Source organism: Schistocerca serialis, chromosome 10, assembly GCF_023864345.2.
Source record: "Schistocerca serialis cubense isolate TAMUIC-IGC-003099 chromosome 10, iqSchSeri2.2, whole genome shotgun sequence".
Classification (NCBI taxonomy): Eukaryota; Metazoa; Arthropoda; class Insecta; order Orthoptera; family Acrididae; genus Schistocerca; species Schistocerca serialis.
The window spans coordinates 236,378,791-236,398,364 of NC_064647.1; the positions used below are offsets into that span (position 1 = coordinate 236,378,791).

At 45.7% G+C, this 19,574-nt stretch overlaps 1 protein-coding gene across 1 annotated transcript in view; it reads left to right on the plus strand.

Annotated features, from left to right (window-relative positions):
- LOC126424863 (uncharacterized) overlaps positions 1 to 19,574 on the plus strand; it is an 85,929-nt gene that overhangs the window by 18,398 nt on the left and 47,957 nt on the right. Inside the window, exon 2 of the mRNA XM_050087678.1 lies at positions 10,747 to 11,055. Coding sequence (XP_049943635.1) covers positions 10,747 to 11,055 — 309 coding nt within the window. The remainder of the gene's footprint in view (positions 1 to 10,746; positions 11,056 to 19,574) is intronic.

Genomic DNA, 19,574 nt, shown 5'->3' on the forward strand with positions numbered 1-19,574 from the left:
CCAGCACGGCGTTCCGTATTACCCTCCTGAACCCACCGATTCGATGTTCTGTTAACAGTCATTGGATCTCAGCCAACGCTAGCAGCAATGTCGCGATACGATAAAGCGCAATCGCGATAGGCTACGATCCGACCTTTATCAAGGTCGGAAACGTGATGGTACGCATTACTCCTCCTTACACGAGACATCACAACAACATTTCACCAGGCAACCCCTGTCAACTACTGTTTGTGTATGAGAAATGGATTGGGAACTTTCCTCATGTCATCACGTTGTAGGTGTCGCCAGCGCCGCCAACCTTGTGTGAATTCTGTGAAAAGCTAATCATTTGCATGTCACAGCATCTTCTTCCTGTCGGTTAAATGTCGCGTCTGTAGCACATCATCTTCGTGGTGTAGCTGTTTTAATGGCCAGTAGTGTACTATTGATATGCCTCACTGATATTTCCATGATTGATTATGTCGTGTTTGCATCCTGCAGAGAGATATTTTATTTCAGCAAAAAATATTGTTAGTCAGACCTTATACGCTTCTACGATTTTCTTCATCACTTACTCTACATCAGAGTCATCTGCAGCCAACACAACTCAATTATCAGCGAATAATATACCATATGGGGAATCCACATCCACGACTAGGCCCACTCCTCCATCCGATGTCGTGTGTTCTTTAAGAACTTCGTTCAGAAGCATTTTAAACAGAATAGGTGCCTTGGTTGGTCGTATTACATGGGAGATATTTTTCCTATTTCAATTATTATGTGTAGTCCCTCAGAACACAAGACGTCCACGAGGCCAATCGGAGCACATGGACTGGGAAGGGAATCGGCCGCGTCCTTTCAAAGAAACGACTCTAGCATTCATCTTAAGCGATTCAAGCGAAAATCGCACTCACTCCGTCTTCAGGCCACAAGTGGCCCATCGGGACCATCCGACCGCCGCGTCATCCTCAGTGAGGATGCGGATATGAGGGGCATGTGGTCAGCACACCGCTCTCCCGGTCGTTACGATGGTTTTTTGTGACCGGAGCCGCCACCATTCGGTCGAGGAGCTCCTCAGTTGTCATCACGAGGTTGAGTGGACCCCGAAAAGTGGCAAGAGCGCATGGCGGCCTGGATGGTCACCCATCCAAGTGCCGGCCACGCCCGACATCGCTTAACTTCGGTGATCTCGCGGGAACCGGTGTATCCACTGCTGCAAGGCCGTAGCCGCAGGCGAAGATCGCGGGATACGTACACCTGAATGGCCAGACGCGAATTTGTGACTCCGGCGCCTTCCCACAGCGCTGTCACTTCTCGGCGGTCGCCTCGGGTTCCCGCTGCGGTATTCACGCCGAGCAGTCCACTTTGCTGTGGTGTGGCGCACGAGCGCCAACGGGGCGTGAAAACTGGCGCGGGAGGAAGCGACATGTCGAACTTGAAAGGCGCGCGATTTCTCGGAGAAAGCGGCGCTTTTTGCGCGGCCTGCCCTCTCGCGGAGACTTTTCCCCGACTTTGTCGGCGGCGGAGGCGTGACTTGTCTTCGCGCTGCGGATACCTTTCGGTCCGCTCGCTCCATTCTGTTTTTCCGGTCGGATCAGCAGGGAATGGAAGCACTCGAGCGGTCTCCGCGAGACGCGATGCTTTCCTCCCGGGGCGAAAGCGCTTAACCGCCGACGCATTCCTCTTTATCGGGACGCGTAAGCTGAGTCCGTCTCTGCATCGGCGTACGTACAGATGACTGCGTCCTGCGTTGCATATTTTAGTGACAGACTTTACAGCTTTCCTGCAGGCCAGAGTATAGCGGTCCCAGTCTGGGAGTAGATACTGCCTTCCACATTCATATCCACATACGTATTCAACAAGCTATCACATGGCCCGTGGTGGACCACACCCACGACCCCTACTTGTTACTCCCCAGCCTGTTACTTTTGCGAACGGAGCGAGGGGAAAGGGCTGTCCATAAGCGTGCGGACGACCTCGGATTACACTTCTATCCTTCTTTGGCAATATGTGCGTTGGAGGCAGCAGACTCGTGCTGCAGTCAGTAGCAAGTCCCGTTCACTAAACACTCTTTATAGTAATCGACGTACCAGTGTTAAATTTCCTTGCCGGCCGGAGTGGCCGTGCGGTTCTAGGCGCTACAGTCTGGAACCGAGCAACTGCTACGGTCGCAGGTTCGAATCCTGCCTCGGGCTTGGATGTGTGTGATGTCCTTAAGTTACTTAGGTTTAAGTAGTTCTAAGTTCTAGGGGACTGATGACCTCAGAAGTTAAGTCCCATAGTGCTCAGACCCATTTTTTAAATTTCCTTGAGTTAGTGCATTTGTTTACATTATGTGCTTACAAATGGCTCTGAGCACTATGGGACTTAACTTCTAAGGTCATCAGTCCCCTAGAACTCAGAACTACTTAAACCTGAGTAATCTAAGGACATCACACACATCCAAGCCCGAGGCAGGATTCGAACCTGCGATCGTAGCGATCGCGCGGTTCCAGACTGTAGCGCCTAGAACCGCTCGGCCACCCCGGCCGGCTGTGCGTACAATTTACAAGGGGAGGCCACGACGTTTGGAACGCGGATTTACTGCAAACTTCGTACACTCGTAGTACTCCACGAGGACAACAAAATGTATGAGCAGTAGCACGTACTTCTCAAGAAAATCGCAAGGTAATTTCGGTCGTCAAATATATTAAATGGAAGAGGATGCAGATGAAGATGAAATGGGAGATATGATACTGCGTGAGCAGTTCGACAGAGCACTGAAAGACCTGAGTCGAAACAAGGCCCCGGGAGTAGACAACATTCCATTACAACTACTGACGTCCTTGAGAGAGCCACTCCTGACAAAACTCTACCATCTGGTGAGCAACATTTATGAGACAGGTGAAATACACTCAGACTTCAAGAAGAATATAATAATTCCAATCCCAAAGAAAACAGGTCTTGACAAATGTGAAAATTACCGAACTATCAGTTTAATAAGTCACAGCTGCAAAATACTAGCGCGAATTCTTTACAGACGAATGGAATAACTGGTAGAAGCCCGACCTCGGGGAAGATCAGTTTGGATTCCGTAGAAATGTTGGAACACGTGAGGCAATACTGACCCTACGACTTATCTTAGAAGAAAGATTAAGGAAAGGCAAACCTACGTTTCTAGCATTTGTACACTTAGAGAAAGCTTTTGACAGTGTTGATTGGAATGCTCTCTTTCAAATTCTGAAGGCGGGAGGGGTAAAATATAGGGAGCGAAAGGCTATTTACAATTTGTACAGAAACCAGATGGCAGTTATAAGAGTCGAGGGGCACGAAAGGGAAGCAGTGGTTGGGAAGGGAGTGAGACAGGGTTGTAGCCTCTCCCCGATGTTATTCAATCTGTATATTGAGCAAGCAGTGAAGGAAACAAAAGAAAAATTCGGAGTAGGTACTAAAATCCATGGAGAGGAAATAAAAACTTTGAGGTTCGCCGATGGCATTGTAATTCTCTCAGAGACAGCAAAGGACTTGGAAGAGCAGTTGAACGGAATGGATGGTGTCTTGAAGGGAGGATATAAGATGAACATCAACAAAAGCAAAACGAGGATAATGGAATGTAGTCGAATTAAGTCGGGTGATGCTGAGGGCATTAGATTAGGAAATGAGACACTTAAAGTAGTAAAGGAGTTTTGCTATTTGGGGAGCAAAATAACTGATGATGGTCGAAGTAGAGAGGATATAAAATGCAGACTGGCAATGGGAAGAAAAGCGTTTCTGAAGAAGAGAAAATTGTTAACATCGAGTATTGATTTAAGTGTTAGGAAGTCGTTTCTGAAAGTATTTGTATGGAGTGTAGCCATGTATGGAAGTGAAACATGGACGATAAATAGTTTAGACAAGAAGAGAATAGAAGCTTTCGAAATGTGGTGCCACAGAAGAATGCTGAAGATTAGATGGGTAGATCACATAACTAATGAGGAAGTGTTGAATAGGATTGGGGAGAAGAGGAGTTTGTGGCACAACTTGACAAGAAGGAGGGACCGGTTGGTAGGACATGTTCTGAGGCATCAGGGGATCACAAATTTTGCATTGGAGGATAAAAATCGTAGAGGGAGGCCGTGAGATGAATACACTAAGCAGATTCAGAAGGATGTAGGTTGCAGTGGGTACTGGGAGATGAAGCTTGCACAGGATAGAGTAGCATGGAGAGCTGCATCGAACCAGTCTCAGGACTGAAGACCACAACAACACCAGAAATATACCTGCGCGTGGCCATTTTAACCAAGAAGCGGCGGCAGCCGAGTGGTTAGCGTTCAAGCCCCGTAATCGCTGTATCGCTGGATCGAGTACCGTTCGTCAGTTTCTTTCTTTATTTTCAACACAGTCATTTCTTTACTATTTATATTACAATTGATATAATGGGAAAAATACGTGTAATCGGGTGAACTTTTATTAAATTTACAACGTTATTTCGCTGTCTACAAATTTTTATTATCACAAATAATATAATATTCATAACTTTACCGGAACGACCGGTTCCGACCTGGGCTTCCGCCACCTTCAGACAGCACCACCAGCTGAAGTTGACGACGTGTAGAAGAGTCAGTTGAGATCCAAAACAGTCTACCAGTACTCAAGAATGGGCGGCAGTACTGTTCTGCTACGCGGTCTCCCTAATAGAGGGGCTGCACTTTCCTAGAATCCTCTCAATAAAGTGGAGTAGAGTGCTCGCCTTGGCTTCTACCATGCTTACGCGCTCGTACGTGGGACAAGAGACCTTACTGTGCGAATTTCATACAGCTCTTGTCAAGCGTTTGCCATTGATTGGTGATGACGTAAGCCATAGTAGGCGCGCGAATCGCACGCTATTTAACCCGTGGCTCCACAGCCGTCAGTCAGAGTGCACGATCGTGGTACCACGAGACAACCGAGGAGGCTCCAGCACCAGTCATGGGGGTAGACGCTATAACCCTTCTCTGTCTTTTTGTTAACGCCATATACAATAGTACTGCTTGTAAGTCCTGCTACAGCTTTTCCGTATCTTATTTTAAAGCCGTGTGCAATAACACTGTTTGTAACTTTGCTCTTCCCATCGTTACATGGCCCAAAATTCTGATGATGGCTTTTACATAAGCCGAAACTGGTAAATAAACAAATATTATTGCGGTCTTGACAGCTAATTCTACACTACTGGCCATTAAAATTGCTACACCAAGAAGAAATGCAGATAAGAAACGGGTATTCATTGGACAAATATATTATTATACAAGAACTGACATGTGATTACATTTTCACGCAATTTGGGTGCATAGATCCTGAGAAATCAGTATCCAGAAAACAACCCTTGGCCGTAATAACGGCCTTGATACACCTGGGCATTGGAGCAAACAGAGCTTGTATGCCGTGTACAGGTACAGCTGTCCATGCAGCTTCAACACAATACCACAGTTCATCAAGAGTAGTGACTGGTGTATTGTGACGATCCAGTTGCGCTGCCACCACTGACCGACGTTTTCAATTAGTGAGAGATCTGGATAATGTGCTGGCCAGAGCAGCAGTCGAACATTTTCTGTATCCAGAAAGGCCCGTATAGGACCTACAACATGTGGTCGTGCATTATCCTGCTGAAATATAGAATTTCGCAGGGATCGAATGAAGGGTAGAGCTACGGGTCGTTACACATATGAAATGTAACGTCCACTGTTCAAAGTGCCGTCAGTGCGAACAAGAGGTGACCGAGACGTGTAACCAGTGGCACTCCATACCATCACACCGGGTGATACGCCAGTATGGCGATGACGAATACACACTTCCAATGTGCGTTCACCGCGATGTCGCCAAACACGGATGCGACCGTCATGATTCTGTAAACAGAACCTGCAATCATCCGAAAAAATGACGTTTTGCCATTCGTGAACTCAGGTTCGTCGTTGAGTACACCATCGCAAGCTCTCCTGTCGATGATGCGGCGTAGAGGGTAACCGCAGCCGTGGTCTCCGAGCTAATAGTCCATGCTGCTGCAAACGTCGTTGAACTGTTCGTGTAGATGGTTGTTGTCTTGCAAACGTCCCCATCTGTTGACTCAGGGATCGAGACGTGGCTGCACGATCCGTTACTGCCATGCGGATAAGATGCCTGTCATCTCGACTGGCAGTGATACGAGGCCGTTGGGATCCAGCAGGGCGTTCCGTATTACCCACCTGAACGCACCGATTCCACATTCTGCTAACAGTCATTGGATCTCGACCAACGCGAGCAGCAATGTCGCGATACGATAAACCGCAATCGCGATAGGCTACAATCTGACCTTTATGAAAGTCGGAAACGTGATGGTACGCATTTCTCCTTCTTACACGTGGCATCACAACAATGTTTCATGAGGCAACACCGGTCAACTGCTGTTTGTGTATGAGAAATCGGTCGGAAACTTTCCTCATGTCAGCACTTTGTATGCGTCGCCACCGGCGCCATCCTTGTGTGAATGCTCTGAAAAGCTAATCATTTTCACATCACAGTATCTTCCTCCTGTCGGTTAAATTTCGCGTCTGTAGTACGTCATCTTCGTTGTGTTGCAATTTTGATGGCCAGTAGTGTAACTTATGTGCAGCTGAAGGTCACTGTCCTCCATAGACTATGTTGTCTAAATGTATGAGTTGACCTCAGCCGCTGAAACTGCTAAAAGCAGTTTTAGTGACTGAGGTCAACTGACCGTTCGACACATCGTCAACTTCATTTGATTGATGATGCTGTCTGAAAATGGCCTCAGGCCGAAACCGGTCATTTTAATAAAATAACCATCGCGATCCACATTGTTTTTCCACCGATTTTGCATAGAAACAGGAAGCAGTACGTTACCATCCCGAGTGCACACGACCGGGAGCCAAATGGCTATTTGATCTTCTTCTGCTGGTCCCGGCGGAAGTTCGAGTCCTCCCTCGGACATGGGTGTGTGTGTTTGTCCTTAAGGATAACTTAGGTTAAGTTGTGTGTAAGCTTAGACACTCATGACCTTAGCAGTTGAGTCCCATAATATTTCACACACATTTGAACATTTTTGATCTTCTTCTTTAGTTACAGTCCGTCTAATGAACACGTTCACAATGCTATGGGACTTTAAACTTCCTCCGACTTTGCTTCATTTGCTCACCTTTGCCTTCCAACTCTCGCACAGAGGATTTTCTTCCTGTATTTTGGAATTGTTTTGTCATGGAAATATCCCTCACCTCTTAATTTTGTTGCTATATTAGGTTCTGACTTCAACCTCATGTTGATTTATAACAATTTCTTGCGGCTCTCTTGTTGTTGTTGTTGTGGTCTTCAGTCCTGAGACTGGTTTGATGCAGCTCTCCATGCTACTCTTTCCTGTGCAAGCTGCTTCATCTCCCAGTACTTACTGCAACTTACATCCTTCTGAATCTGCTTAGTGTATTCATCTCTTGGTCTCCCTCTACGATTTTTACCCTCCATGCTGCCTTGGCGATCCCTTGATGCCTCAGAACATGTCCTACCAACCGATCCCTTCTTCTAGTCAAGTTCTGCCACAAACTTGCCTTCTACCCAATCCTATTTAATACCTCCTCATTACTTATGTGATCTACCCATCTAATCTTCAACATTCTTCTGTAGCACCACATTTCGAAAGCTTCTATTCTCTTCTTGTCCAAACTATTTATCGTCCATGTTTCACTTCCATACATGGCTACACTCCATACAAATAGTTTCAGAAAAGCTAACACTTGGTTCAAGAATCATAAAACAAGGTTGTATACATGGAAGAAGCCTGGAGATACTGACAAGTTTCAGATAGATTATATAATGGTAAGACAGAGATTTAGGAACCATTTCCAGGGGCAGATGTGGACTCTGACCACAATCTATTGGTTATGAACTGTAGATGAAAACTGAAGAAACTACAAAAAGGTGGGAATTTAAGGAGATGGGACCTGGATAAACTGACTAAACCAGAGGTTGTAGAGAGTTTCAGGGAGAGCATAAGGGAACAATTGACAAGAATGGGGGAAAGAAATACAGTAGAAGAAGAATGGGTAGCTTTGAGGGATGAAGTAGTGAAGGCAGCAGAGGATCAGGTAGGTAAAAAGACGAGGGCTAGTAGAAATCCTTGGGTAACAGAAGAAATATTGAATTTAATTGATGATAGGAGAAAATGTAAAAATGCAGTAAATGAAGCAGTCAAAAAGGAATACAAACGTCTCAAAAATGAAATCAACAGGAAGTGCAAAATGGCTAAGCAGGGATGGCTAGAGGACAAATGTAAGGATGTAGAGCAGGGATCCCCAAACTATTTTGGACAAGTGACCCCTTTTCCAAAATGAACTGTTACCTCAGACCCCACGGCCAAATTACCTACTTTTAAGATCAACTCCCTTATTCATAATGGTCCGCTAACTTAAAACAGCTGCTACAGAGTGTTATTTTTCATTTTCGCTTAGGCCAATAGAAGAAGACAGAGTGAGAATTAGCAATGCTTTAAGTTAGCAGAGTATTATGAATAGAGGGGGCCTATTTTTAATTTTTTCCTATTAAAAAAAAATAGCTAGGTACTAAGGTACCAATTGGAAAACTTTGCACTTGGTTAAGTGAGTAAAGTTGACTTCATTTTCTCATCAAAATTTAACAAAATAAAAAGACATACAATTCAGTAAATATCAAGTTTAATTTATAATGATTATTACAAAGTAAGTACTTAACGAATCATAAGTAGGTAGGAAATTATATTTAAAAAAGTATTAATTCGCAAAGAGAAAATAAAACATTCAGTGTGATTGATGAACCTGGTGACTATCTACCAATCTAGCTACATCTGGTTCAATATTGGTGAGTTGCAACCTTAAATCTCCACGTTCGTAGATTTTCAAACGCTTTCTTTGTTTCGTCAAAATGTTTGTTACCACACTGAAGCTTTCTTGGACTAGGTATGATGATGGAAAAGCGATAAGGTATCTTTCAGCAATGTTCCACAATGTAGGATACTGTGTTTCAATATTGCGTTGTAACCAGAACTTCTGATAGCCTTGGTTGAACTTCTGCTTAAGCTCTTCGTCTGTGTTGATGAACTTGTGTTAATTTAATAGGGGGCGATTTTTAGACCTCGATGATCACCAAAATCAGTTTTCGTTTATGTCGACCCCTAGGAAACCGATATCCACCCCAAGGGGTCGATATGGACCACTTTGGGAATCCCTGATGTAGAGGCTTATCTTTTCTCTGTGAGGTACTGGATGGGCTAAGCAAAAAGTTTCGAACGCTTGGCGTATTTTTTGATTTAACAAAGGCATTTGACTGTCTTGATCTCACAATATTGCTCCAGAAGTTGGATCATTAGGGAATAAGGGGAGTAGCTCACAATTGGTTCACCTCTTACTTTAGTAACAGGCAGCAAAAGGTCATTATTCACAATGTTGATAACGGCTGTGATGTGGGCCTGAGTGGGGTACTGTCAAGTGGGGGATGCCCCAGGGATCAGTGTTGGGGCCGCTCCTGTTCCTTATTTATATAAATGATATGCCCTCTAGTATTATGGGTAACTCTAAAATATTTCTGTTTGCTGATGACACTAGCTTGGTAGTAAAGGATGTTGTGTGCAACATTGACTCGGTTTCAAGTAGTGCAGTACATGACCTCAGTTCAAGGCTTGTAGAAAATAAACTAACGTTAAATCACAGTAAGACTCAGTTTTTACGGTTTCTAACACACAGTTTAACAAAACCTGACGTTTTAATCTCACAGAACTGGCATATGATTAGTGAAACTGAACAGTTCAAATTTCTAGGTGTTCAGATAGATAGTAAGCTGTCGTGGAAACGCCACATTCAGGATCTTGTTGAAAGACTTAATACTGCCATTTTTGCTATTCGAACGGTATCAGAAGTGAGTGATCGTTCGACACGTAAGTTAGTCTACTTTATTTTTATTCACTTAAGTCGTATGGTATTATGTTTTGGGGTAACTCTTCTCATTCTACAACGATATTTTTGGCTCAGAAACGGGCGGTTCGGGCAATAAGTGGTGTGAGTTCACGTACCTCTTGTCGACCTCTGTTCACGAGCCTGGGTATTTTGACATTGGCCTCTCAATATGTATATTCCTTATTGTCGTTTCTTGTTACCAGTATTAGTTTATTTCGAACAATAAGCAGCTTTGACTCGATTAATACTCGGCAGAAATCAAACCTCCATTTGGATCGGACTTCCTTAACTCTTGTGCAAAAAGGTGTGCAGTATACTGCTGCATCCATTTTCAATAAGCTGCCACTCGAATTCAAAATCTTAGCAGTAATCCACGCGCTTTCAAATCGAAACTGAAGAGTTTCCTCATGGGTCAATCAATCCATTCTGTCGAGGAGTTCCTTGAAAAATTAAGCCGATTCTCATTGTATTTCTGATAGCGTCTGCTTAAACTTATGGACTGACTTTTTCAGGTTCATTAACATTTATTTTTATCTATTATTACTTTTATTTTGTAAGTTCATGTACTGGCACGTTCCATGACCTTGGGGATTCGCTTCTCAATTTGGTCCTACGGAACTTGACGTGTAAATAAAAAAAAATAAAACTGGGGGTAAGATAGATACTGCCTACAGGAAAATTAAAGAGACCTTCGGAGAAAGGAGAACCACTTGTATGAATATCGAGAGCTCAGCCAAAAACCAGCAGCTCTCTTGCAATTTCAATTTCATAAATCAGTGAGTTTGGGTTTTCATTTTTCAAAATGTCGTTTAACTTTTTCGTGTGGGAGCTGCCGAGTCCTGAGCGACGCGTTCTCGTGTTTCAGAGTACCTCGAGAGCGCGGAGTCCCCTGAGACAGACGCAAGTGTTTGCTCTGCTAGCGCTCTTGGCGTCGGCTGCTCTGGCTGCGGATGTCGAGCGACTCACTGAGGGCGTGGCAGGAGGAGACGAGGCGTCGGCCGCCGTGGTGGGGGCGGCGGCCCCTGAGGGCAAGGGCAAGCGGCAGGCCGTCTACGGAGGACCCTTCTCCTCTCTGCTGTCGTCAGCCTACCAGCTGCCGGCCGCGACATCTGGCGGGTCCGGCGCCGTGCTGCTCTCGTCTGGCACTCAGCAGGCGCCCGCCTACCAGCCACTGGTAAGGGCGCGACCGTACGTCGCGACACGTTTGACGAGTTCCGACATGATTTTCATGTCGGTGTACAGGGTGTAACAAGACGACACAGGCAACGTTCGACTTTATGAAACAAACATTTTTCAATTAATTTTTAATACCTAGACCGCGTGCTTATATATATACACTCCTGGAAATTGAAATAAGAACACCGTGAATTCATTGTCCCAGGAAGGGGAAACATTATTGACACATTCCTGGGGTCAGATACATCACATGATCACACTGACAGAACCACAGGCACATAGACACAGGCAACAGAGCATGCACAATGTCGGCACTAGTACAGTGTATATCCACCTTTCGCAGCAATGCAGGCTGCTATTCTCCCATGGAGACGATCGTAGAGATGCTGGATGTAGTCCTGTGGAACGGCTTGCCATGCCATTTCCACCTGGCGCCTCAGTTGGACCAGCGTTCGTGCTGGACGTGCAGACCGCGTGAGACGACGCTTCATCCAGTCCCAAACATGCTCAATGGGGGACAGATCCGGAGATCTTGCTGGCCAGGGTAGTTGACTTACACCTTCTAGAGCACGTTGGGTGGCACGGGATACGTGCGGACGTGCATTGTCCTGTTGGAACAGCAAGTTCCCTTGCCGGTCTAGGAATGGTAGAACGATGGGTTCGATGACGGTTTGGATGTACCGTGCACTATTCAGTGTCCCCTCGACGATCACCAGTGGTGTACGGCCAGTGTAGGAGATCGCTCCCCACACCATGATGCCGGCTGTTGGCCCTGTGTGCCTCGGTCGTATGCAGTCCTGATTGTGGCGCTCACCTGCACGGCGCCAAACACGCATACGACCATCATTGGCACCAAGGCAGAAGCGACTCTCATCGCTGAAGACGACACGTCTCCATTCGTCCCTCCATTCACGCCTGTCGCGACACCACTGGAGGCGGGCTGCACGATGTTGGGGCGTGAGCGGAAGACGGCCTAACGGTGTGCGGGACCGTAGCCCAACTTCATGGAGACGGTTGCGAATGGTCCTCGCCGATACCCCAGGAGCAACAGTGTCCCTAATTTGCCGGGAAGTGGCGGTGCGGTCCCCTACGGCACTGCGTAGGATCCTACGGTCTTGGCGTGCATCTGTGCGTCGCTGCGGTTCGGTCCCAGGTCGACGGGCACGTGCACCTTCTCCCGACCACTGGCGACAACATCGATGTACTGTGGAGACCTCACGCCCCACGTGTTGAGCAATTCGGCGGTACGTCCACCCGGCCTCCCGCATGCCCACTATACGCCCTCGCTCAAAGTCCGTCAACTGCACATACGGTTCACGTCCACGCTGTCGCGGCATGCTACCAGTGTTAAAGACTGCGATGGAGCTCCGTATGCCACGGCAGACTGGCTGACACTGACGGCGGCGGTGTACAAATGCTGCGCAGCTAGCGCCATTCGACGGCCAACACCGCGGTTCCTGGTGTGTCCGCTGTGCCGTGCGTGTGATCATTGCTTGTACAGCCCTCTCGCAGTGTCCGGAGCAAGTATGGTGGGTCTGACACACCGGTGTCAATGTGTTCTTTTTTCCATTTCCAGGAGTATATATATATATATATATATATATATATATATATATATATATATATATAGTGTTACAAAAAGGTACGGCCAAACTTTCAGGAAACATTCCACACACACAAATAAAGAAAAGATGTTATGTCGACATCTGTCCAGAAACGCTTAATTTCCATGTTAGAGCTCATTTTAGTTTCGTCAGTATGTACTGTACTTCCTCGATTCACCGCCAGTTGGCCCAATTGAAGGAAGGTAATGGTGACTTCGGTGCATGTGTTGACATGCGACTCATTGCTCTACAGTACTAGCATCAAGCACATCAGTACGTAGCATCAACAGGTTAGTGTTCATCACGAAGGTGGTTTTGCAGTGAGTGCAATGTTTACAAATGCGGGGCTGGCAGATGCCCATTCGATGTACGGATTAGCACGGGGCAATAGCCGTGGCGCGGTACGTTTGTATCGAGACAGATTTCCAGAACGAAGGTGTCCCAACAGCAAGACGTTCGAAGCAATTGATCGGCGTCTTAGGGAGCACGGAACATTCCAGCCTATGACTCGCGACTGGGTAAGACCTAGAACGACGAGGACACCTGCAATGGACGAGGCAATTCTTCGTGCAGTTGACGATAACGCTAATGTCAGGGTCAGAGAAGTTGTTGCGGTACAAGGTAACGTTGACCACGTCACTTTATGGAGAGTGCTACGGGAGAACCAGTTGTTTCCGTACCATGTACAGCGTGTGCAGGCACTATCAGCAGCTGACTGGCCTCCACGGGTACACTTCTGCGAATGGTTCATCCAACAATGTGTCAATCCTCACTTCAGTGCAAATGTTCTCTTTACGGATGAGGCTTCATTGCAACGTGATCAAATTGTAAATTTTCACAATCAACATGTGTGGGCTGACGAGAATCCGCACGCAATTGTGCAATCACGTCATCAACACAGATTTTCTGTGAAAGTTTGTGCAGGCATTGTTGGTGATGTCTTGATTAGGCCCATGTTCTTCCACCTACGCTCAATGGAGCACGTTATCATGATTTCATGCGGGATACTCTACATGTGCTGCTAGAACATGAGCCTTTACCAATACGACACAACATGTGGTTCATGCACGATGGAGCTCCTGCACATTTCAGTCGAAGTGTTCGTACGCTTCTCAAGGACAGATTCGGTGACCGATGGAATGGTAGCCGGCCGTAGTGGCCGTGCGGTTAAAGGCGCTGCAGTCTGGAACCGCAAGACCGCTACGGTCGCAGGTTCGAATCGTGCCTCGGGCATAGATGTTTGTGATGTCCTTAGGTTAGTTAGGTTTAACTAGTTCTAAGTTCTAGGGGACTAATGACCTCAGCAGTTGAGTCCCATAGTGCTCAGAGCCATTTGAACCATTTGATGGAATGGTAGAGGCGGACCAAGTCCGTGGCCTCCACGCTCTCCTGACCTCAACCCTCCTGACTTTCATTTATGGGGGCATTTGAAAGCTCTTCTCTACGCAACCCCAGTACCGAATGTAGAGACTCTTCGTGCTAGTATTGTGGACGGCTGTGATACAATACGCCATTCTCCAGGGCTGCATCAGCGCATCAGGGATTCCATGCGACGGAGGGTGGATGCAACGGAGGACATTTTGAACATTTCCTGTAACAAAGTGTTTGAAGTCGCGCTGGTACGTTCTGTTGCTGTGTGTTTCCATTCCATGATTAATGTGACTTGAAGAGAAGTAATAAAACGAGCTCTAACATGGAAAGTAAGCGTTTCCGGACACATGTCCACATAACATATTTTCTTTATTTGTGTGTGAGGAATGTTTCCTGAAAGTTTGGCTGTACCTTTTTGTAACACCCTATATATACCACTGGCAATTAAAACTGCTACACCAAGAAGAAATGCAGATGATAAACGGGTATTAATATATATAATAGAGGGAATATATATATATATATATATATATATATATATATATATATATATATATATATATTTCAGGGAAACATTCCACGTGGGAAAAATATATCTAAAAACAAAGATGATGTTGATAGAGACACTAACAAACACAAACACACACATAAAATTCAAGCTTTCACAACCCACGGTTGCTTCATCAGGAAAGAGAGGAGGAGAGGGAAAGACGAAAGGATGTGGGTTTTAAGGGAGAGGCTAAGGAGTCATTCCAATCCCGGGAGCGGAAAGTCTTACCTTGGGGGGAAAAAGGGACAGGTATACACTCGCGCGCACATATACAGACACAAGCAGACATATGGAAAGGCAAAGAATTTGGACACAGATGTCATTCGAGGCGGAAGTACAGAGGCAAAGATGTTGTTGAGTGACAGGTGAGGTATGAGCGGCGGAAACTTGAAATTAGCGAAGGTTGAGGCCTGGTGGGTAACGGGAAGAGAGGATATACTGAAGGGCAAGTTCCCATCTCCGGAGTTCTGACAGGTTGGTGTTAGTGGGAAGTATCCATATAACCCGGATGCCTTGGTGCACGGCCAGCACATCTTGGCACAGTGTTACACCATCCGGGTTATCTGGAGTGTTCCTGAAGCCCTCTGTAGCAATTCTGGACGTGTGGGGTGTCGCATTGTCGCGGTGGAAGGGCCCAATACCGTCGGAATGCATAATGGACGCAGGTGATCAGACAGGATGCTTACGTACGTGTCACCAGTCAGAGTCGTATCTAGACGTATCAGGGGTCCCACATCACTCCAACTGCACACGCCCCACACCATTACAGGGCCTCCACCAGCTTGAACAGCACCCTGCTAACATCCAAGGTCCGTGGGTTCATGAGGTTCTCTCCATACCCGTACACGTCCATCCGCTCGATACAATCTAAAAGGAGACTCGTCCGACTAGGCAACACGTTTCCAGTCATCAACAGACCAATGTCGGTGTTGATGGACCCAGACGAGGCGTAAAGCTTTGTGTCGTGCACTCATCAGGGAGTGGGCCTTCGAATCCGAAAGCCCATATCGATGATGTTTGGTTGAGTGGTTCGCACGCTGACACTTGTTGATGGCGCAGCACTGAAATCAGCAGCAGTTTGCGGATGGGTTGTACTTCTGTCGCGTTGAACCATTCTCTTCAGTCGTCTTTGGTCCCGTTCTTGCAGGATCTTTTTCCGGCCTCAGCGATGTCGGAGATTTGATGTTTTCCCGGATTCCTGATATTCGCGGTACACTCGTGAAGTGGTCGTACGGGGAAATCCCCACTTCCCCGCTACCTCGGAGGCGCCGTGTCCCATCGCTCGAGTATAACTCCACGTTCAAACTCTCTTAAATCTTGGTAACCTGCCATTGTAGCAGCAGCAACCGATCTAACAAGTGTGGCACACACTTGTTGTCCTTATATACGCGTTGCTGATAGCAGTGGCGTATTCTCCATGTTTACATATCTTCTTATTTCAATGAGCATTTCTATACCAGATTCTTTGGCGCTTCTGTGAACTTAAAAAACTGAAGAAGGATAACTAGGTTAGGTTGCTTTCTAGAACGCATAGTCTGGTCGTCCAAACCGTAAAAAAAAAAGCGGCGTATTTGCAGCAAGAACTATCGTCAGTTATGTGCATTCGTATTGCGGGACAACGAGACTACGATATTATGCAGGTACAAACATCGTCGTGAGCGAACTAGGTTGCAACAAACCATAATCTCGCAAGACGGTAATAAGGAAGGCGAATTGGCTGTTGCGTTAGTGAAAACTGCGTAAAACGCTCATTATTTGCAACTGTACAGCAGGTACTATTATGTCCAACGTTTCGAGGCTATTCCATGGCCTGGTCTACCCTGGAGGGGCTCAGTTTGGCGTGTGAAATAGTCCTCTTCACAAAGATTGGGCAAGTTGAAGAATAAAATTGAAATCCCACATGCCCAACCAGACTGGGATGACACGTCAAAACTAACAGTATGTTGGTGTAGAAGCAGCGTACAAGAATGCTGAAGAGTACCTGGATAGAGTGAATAACAAATGAGGAAGCGCTGAATCGAACTGGGGAAATAATAAATTTGTGGCACAACCTGTCTGATTGACAAGACACATCTTGAGTCGTCAAGAAGTTGTCATCTTGGTAGCAGAAGGACCTAAGAGAGGGGAGGGGGGCAGGGGGGGGGGTAAAACTGTAGAGAAGGACTGGAGTCTGAACACCGTAACCAGGTTAGAGTGGCTGTAGGATGCGGTAGTTACTTGGAGATGAAGAGGCTTGCACAGGATAGAGTAGTACGGAGAGCTACATCAAACCAGTCCTGGACTGTATATCACAACAACATAAATGAGTGATCGAAATACGGAGAAAACAGCACCAGTTACCGTACTGAATGACCCGCCATAGATTGCCTATTATTTGATTTGTTTGACGGTTTCGCTCTTCTGATGCATCATCAGATCTGTGGAAATTACTAAGTACAGGCTGTTTCACACTTCCTACTACGGGCTTCAGGGGTTGTAGGGGAGACAGTAAATAAACTATTGATAGGGAAGCCAAGTCTAGAAATAAGGTCAACCCTCCTGTTTCACGGTAGGCACAGCTGAGGCACTGAGCTCTACTGGAGACAATGGCATGGGGAATGTTGCAAGTTTTCGTCCTCAGGTTCTCTTCTACTTGGCGTAGGACATACTATTCAAAGTCCCGATTGCGGCGCTTCTGTGGAGCATTACACTCAACCCTCATATTTGCGAACGCATCAGTTTTTCGGACGAAAATGATATGTGATGTCATAATTACGACAGGGACTGATGGCAGAGCCCTCTCAGTTTGTGGGCGTGCAGTTTGTGAAGCGGCAGGTTTGACAGTAGTGAAATCTTGAGACTTATTTTATATCCAGGCCACACATTTCCTGATATGGGTACCTTATCAAAACTTTATCTGCTAATCGTACTAAATCCTAGAAGCCTGTTCCAGGTATTGTGAAACACCCCATGCAACAACTTCTTATAGTTGACAGTGAGGACACCCATCAAGAATACACTTATAAATTAAATGTAACTTCACAGTCTCGAGATTAAAAACAAATTCATAGCTTTTAAATGTCAAGACCCGGTGCCAAGCAAAGTGGTAACAAATGACCAGAAAACAGATTGAGCGAATGAATGAAATTTGTTTCGGAATACTGTTCCCCTCAAAAAACAATTACCGAAAAAAATTGAAACCTTCAGTTACATTAACGGGACCAGACACAGGACATTGGATAAAATGGTGAGGAAGGAAACGCTGGTGAAGTTCTACAAAACAATGGCAATGAGACTTGCACAATAACAGCTGGAAATGAACCAAGAATACAAGCTGCGGAAATGAAGCTTTCAAGGGCGGCAGGTGGCTACAGGCTGCCTGATGTAGGCATACAACAACCACACAAGAACTGGGGTTAACAAGTGTACAAGCAGATGAACGAGTATAGAAATAAATGAACGGATCATGTGACAAGGCTGAATGAAAACAGAGTGCTCAGAACAGTACTTAATTAGAGAACAAAAGCAAAAAAAGGTGGGACAAGAAAGAGGTGGAGACATCAGACACAATTAACCATAGGACAAAAGAGGCACTGAGCAAGAGGACGTAATGACCAAAAGCTAAACATTTGAAGAGATATGTGAAACAACAATAGCTTCTTGTTGACGATGGTAACCAACGGAGCTATAAACCTCCAACGTGTTACCACCGCCGGCCATGATGGCCGAGCGGTTCTAGGCGCTACAGTCTGGAACCGCGCGACCGCTAAGGTCGCAGGTTCGAATCCTGCCTCTGGCATGGATGTGTGTGATGTCGTTAGGTTAGTTAGGTTTAAGTAGTTCTAAATTCTAGGGGACTGATTACCTCAGAAGTTAAGTCCCGTAGTGCTCAGAGCCATTTGATCCATGTTACCACCGGGACAATTTATGTTGCTATACACTCAACCGAATTTCAGTGATTGTCAGACCCTAATACTACAATTTGTGGAGAGGCACTGGCCAATAAGTCAAGTAATATGCGCCCTGTGGCGATGTTCACTGTGCCTTGCAGGCAATGCCAACGTCTGCAAAAACCTTAGTGCCGCCAGTAGTAATCCCTAAGGCGACCCCTAGACGGTCAACAATATTCACAATATTTTCCGGATGCGCAATGATGTTGAGGGGTAAGACTGAGAAATTGGGCAGTAAAACTGAGAATATCAGAAACTTCGGAAATATATTACGCTGCATGGAGATACTGTGCCGTTTGTGGGTATAATTGACAATATCGTTGACGCAATCTCTCGCGAGCTACACAGATCAAGGAGGTTAGGTTAGGCCAGCTTCTTTGTTGCTGCGTGGAAAATGAGTTCGAAACAAGATGAAAGAGTATTATTATTAGACTTTGAACATTGCTGCTAAGGTTCAGTGACCGTGTCAGAATTATATTAGAACAAATAAGCCCTTGTTTCAACCCCTGTTGACTCAGGTACGAGCAGCCCTTAGCCAGCTTATCATATTTACAACTTTTCATGACGTCGCCATTCAGGCTTAGATTTTTTTAGAATGTGACTTGTAAGTACTGCATCTCTTTCCAGTAAGTACACACTTTAGTTTATTAATGCCTTATATACCTATTATGTTTTAGAACAGTTTAATTCTGAAGACGACGCTCATAGTAGCATCGAAACCTGGTAAATTTTGACTTAATATTTATGACCGAGGGCTTATTTGTTCTAATATTATTATTAGAGTCCATCGAAATGTATAAGTCATAGCTGACATAGTTAGATGTTACGGCAGTTCCTATGTATGGGAAGAACCACTTTGAGTACAATATCCAATGTTGGATCATCAACACATAGTAAGTTGTGATAACCGTTTTATCTTTTTCTGTAGTTCAACCTTAATTCTCTTCACAAGTTTTCGTGAGTGATCTTTGGCACTCCTTGAAGCAATATTTCATCCTCTTTTCTGCTGGTAACGATGTAGAGCAGAGTCCGTATCGTCCAGCATTCCAATTGCACAGTATTA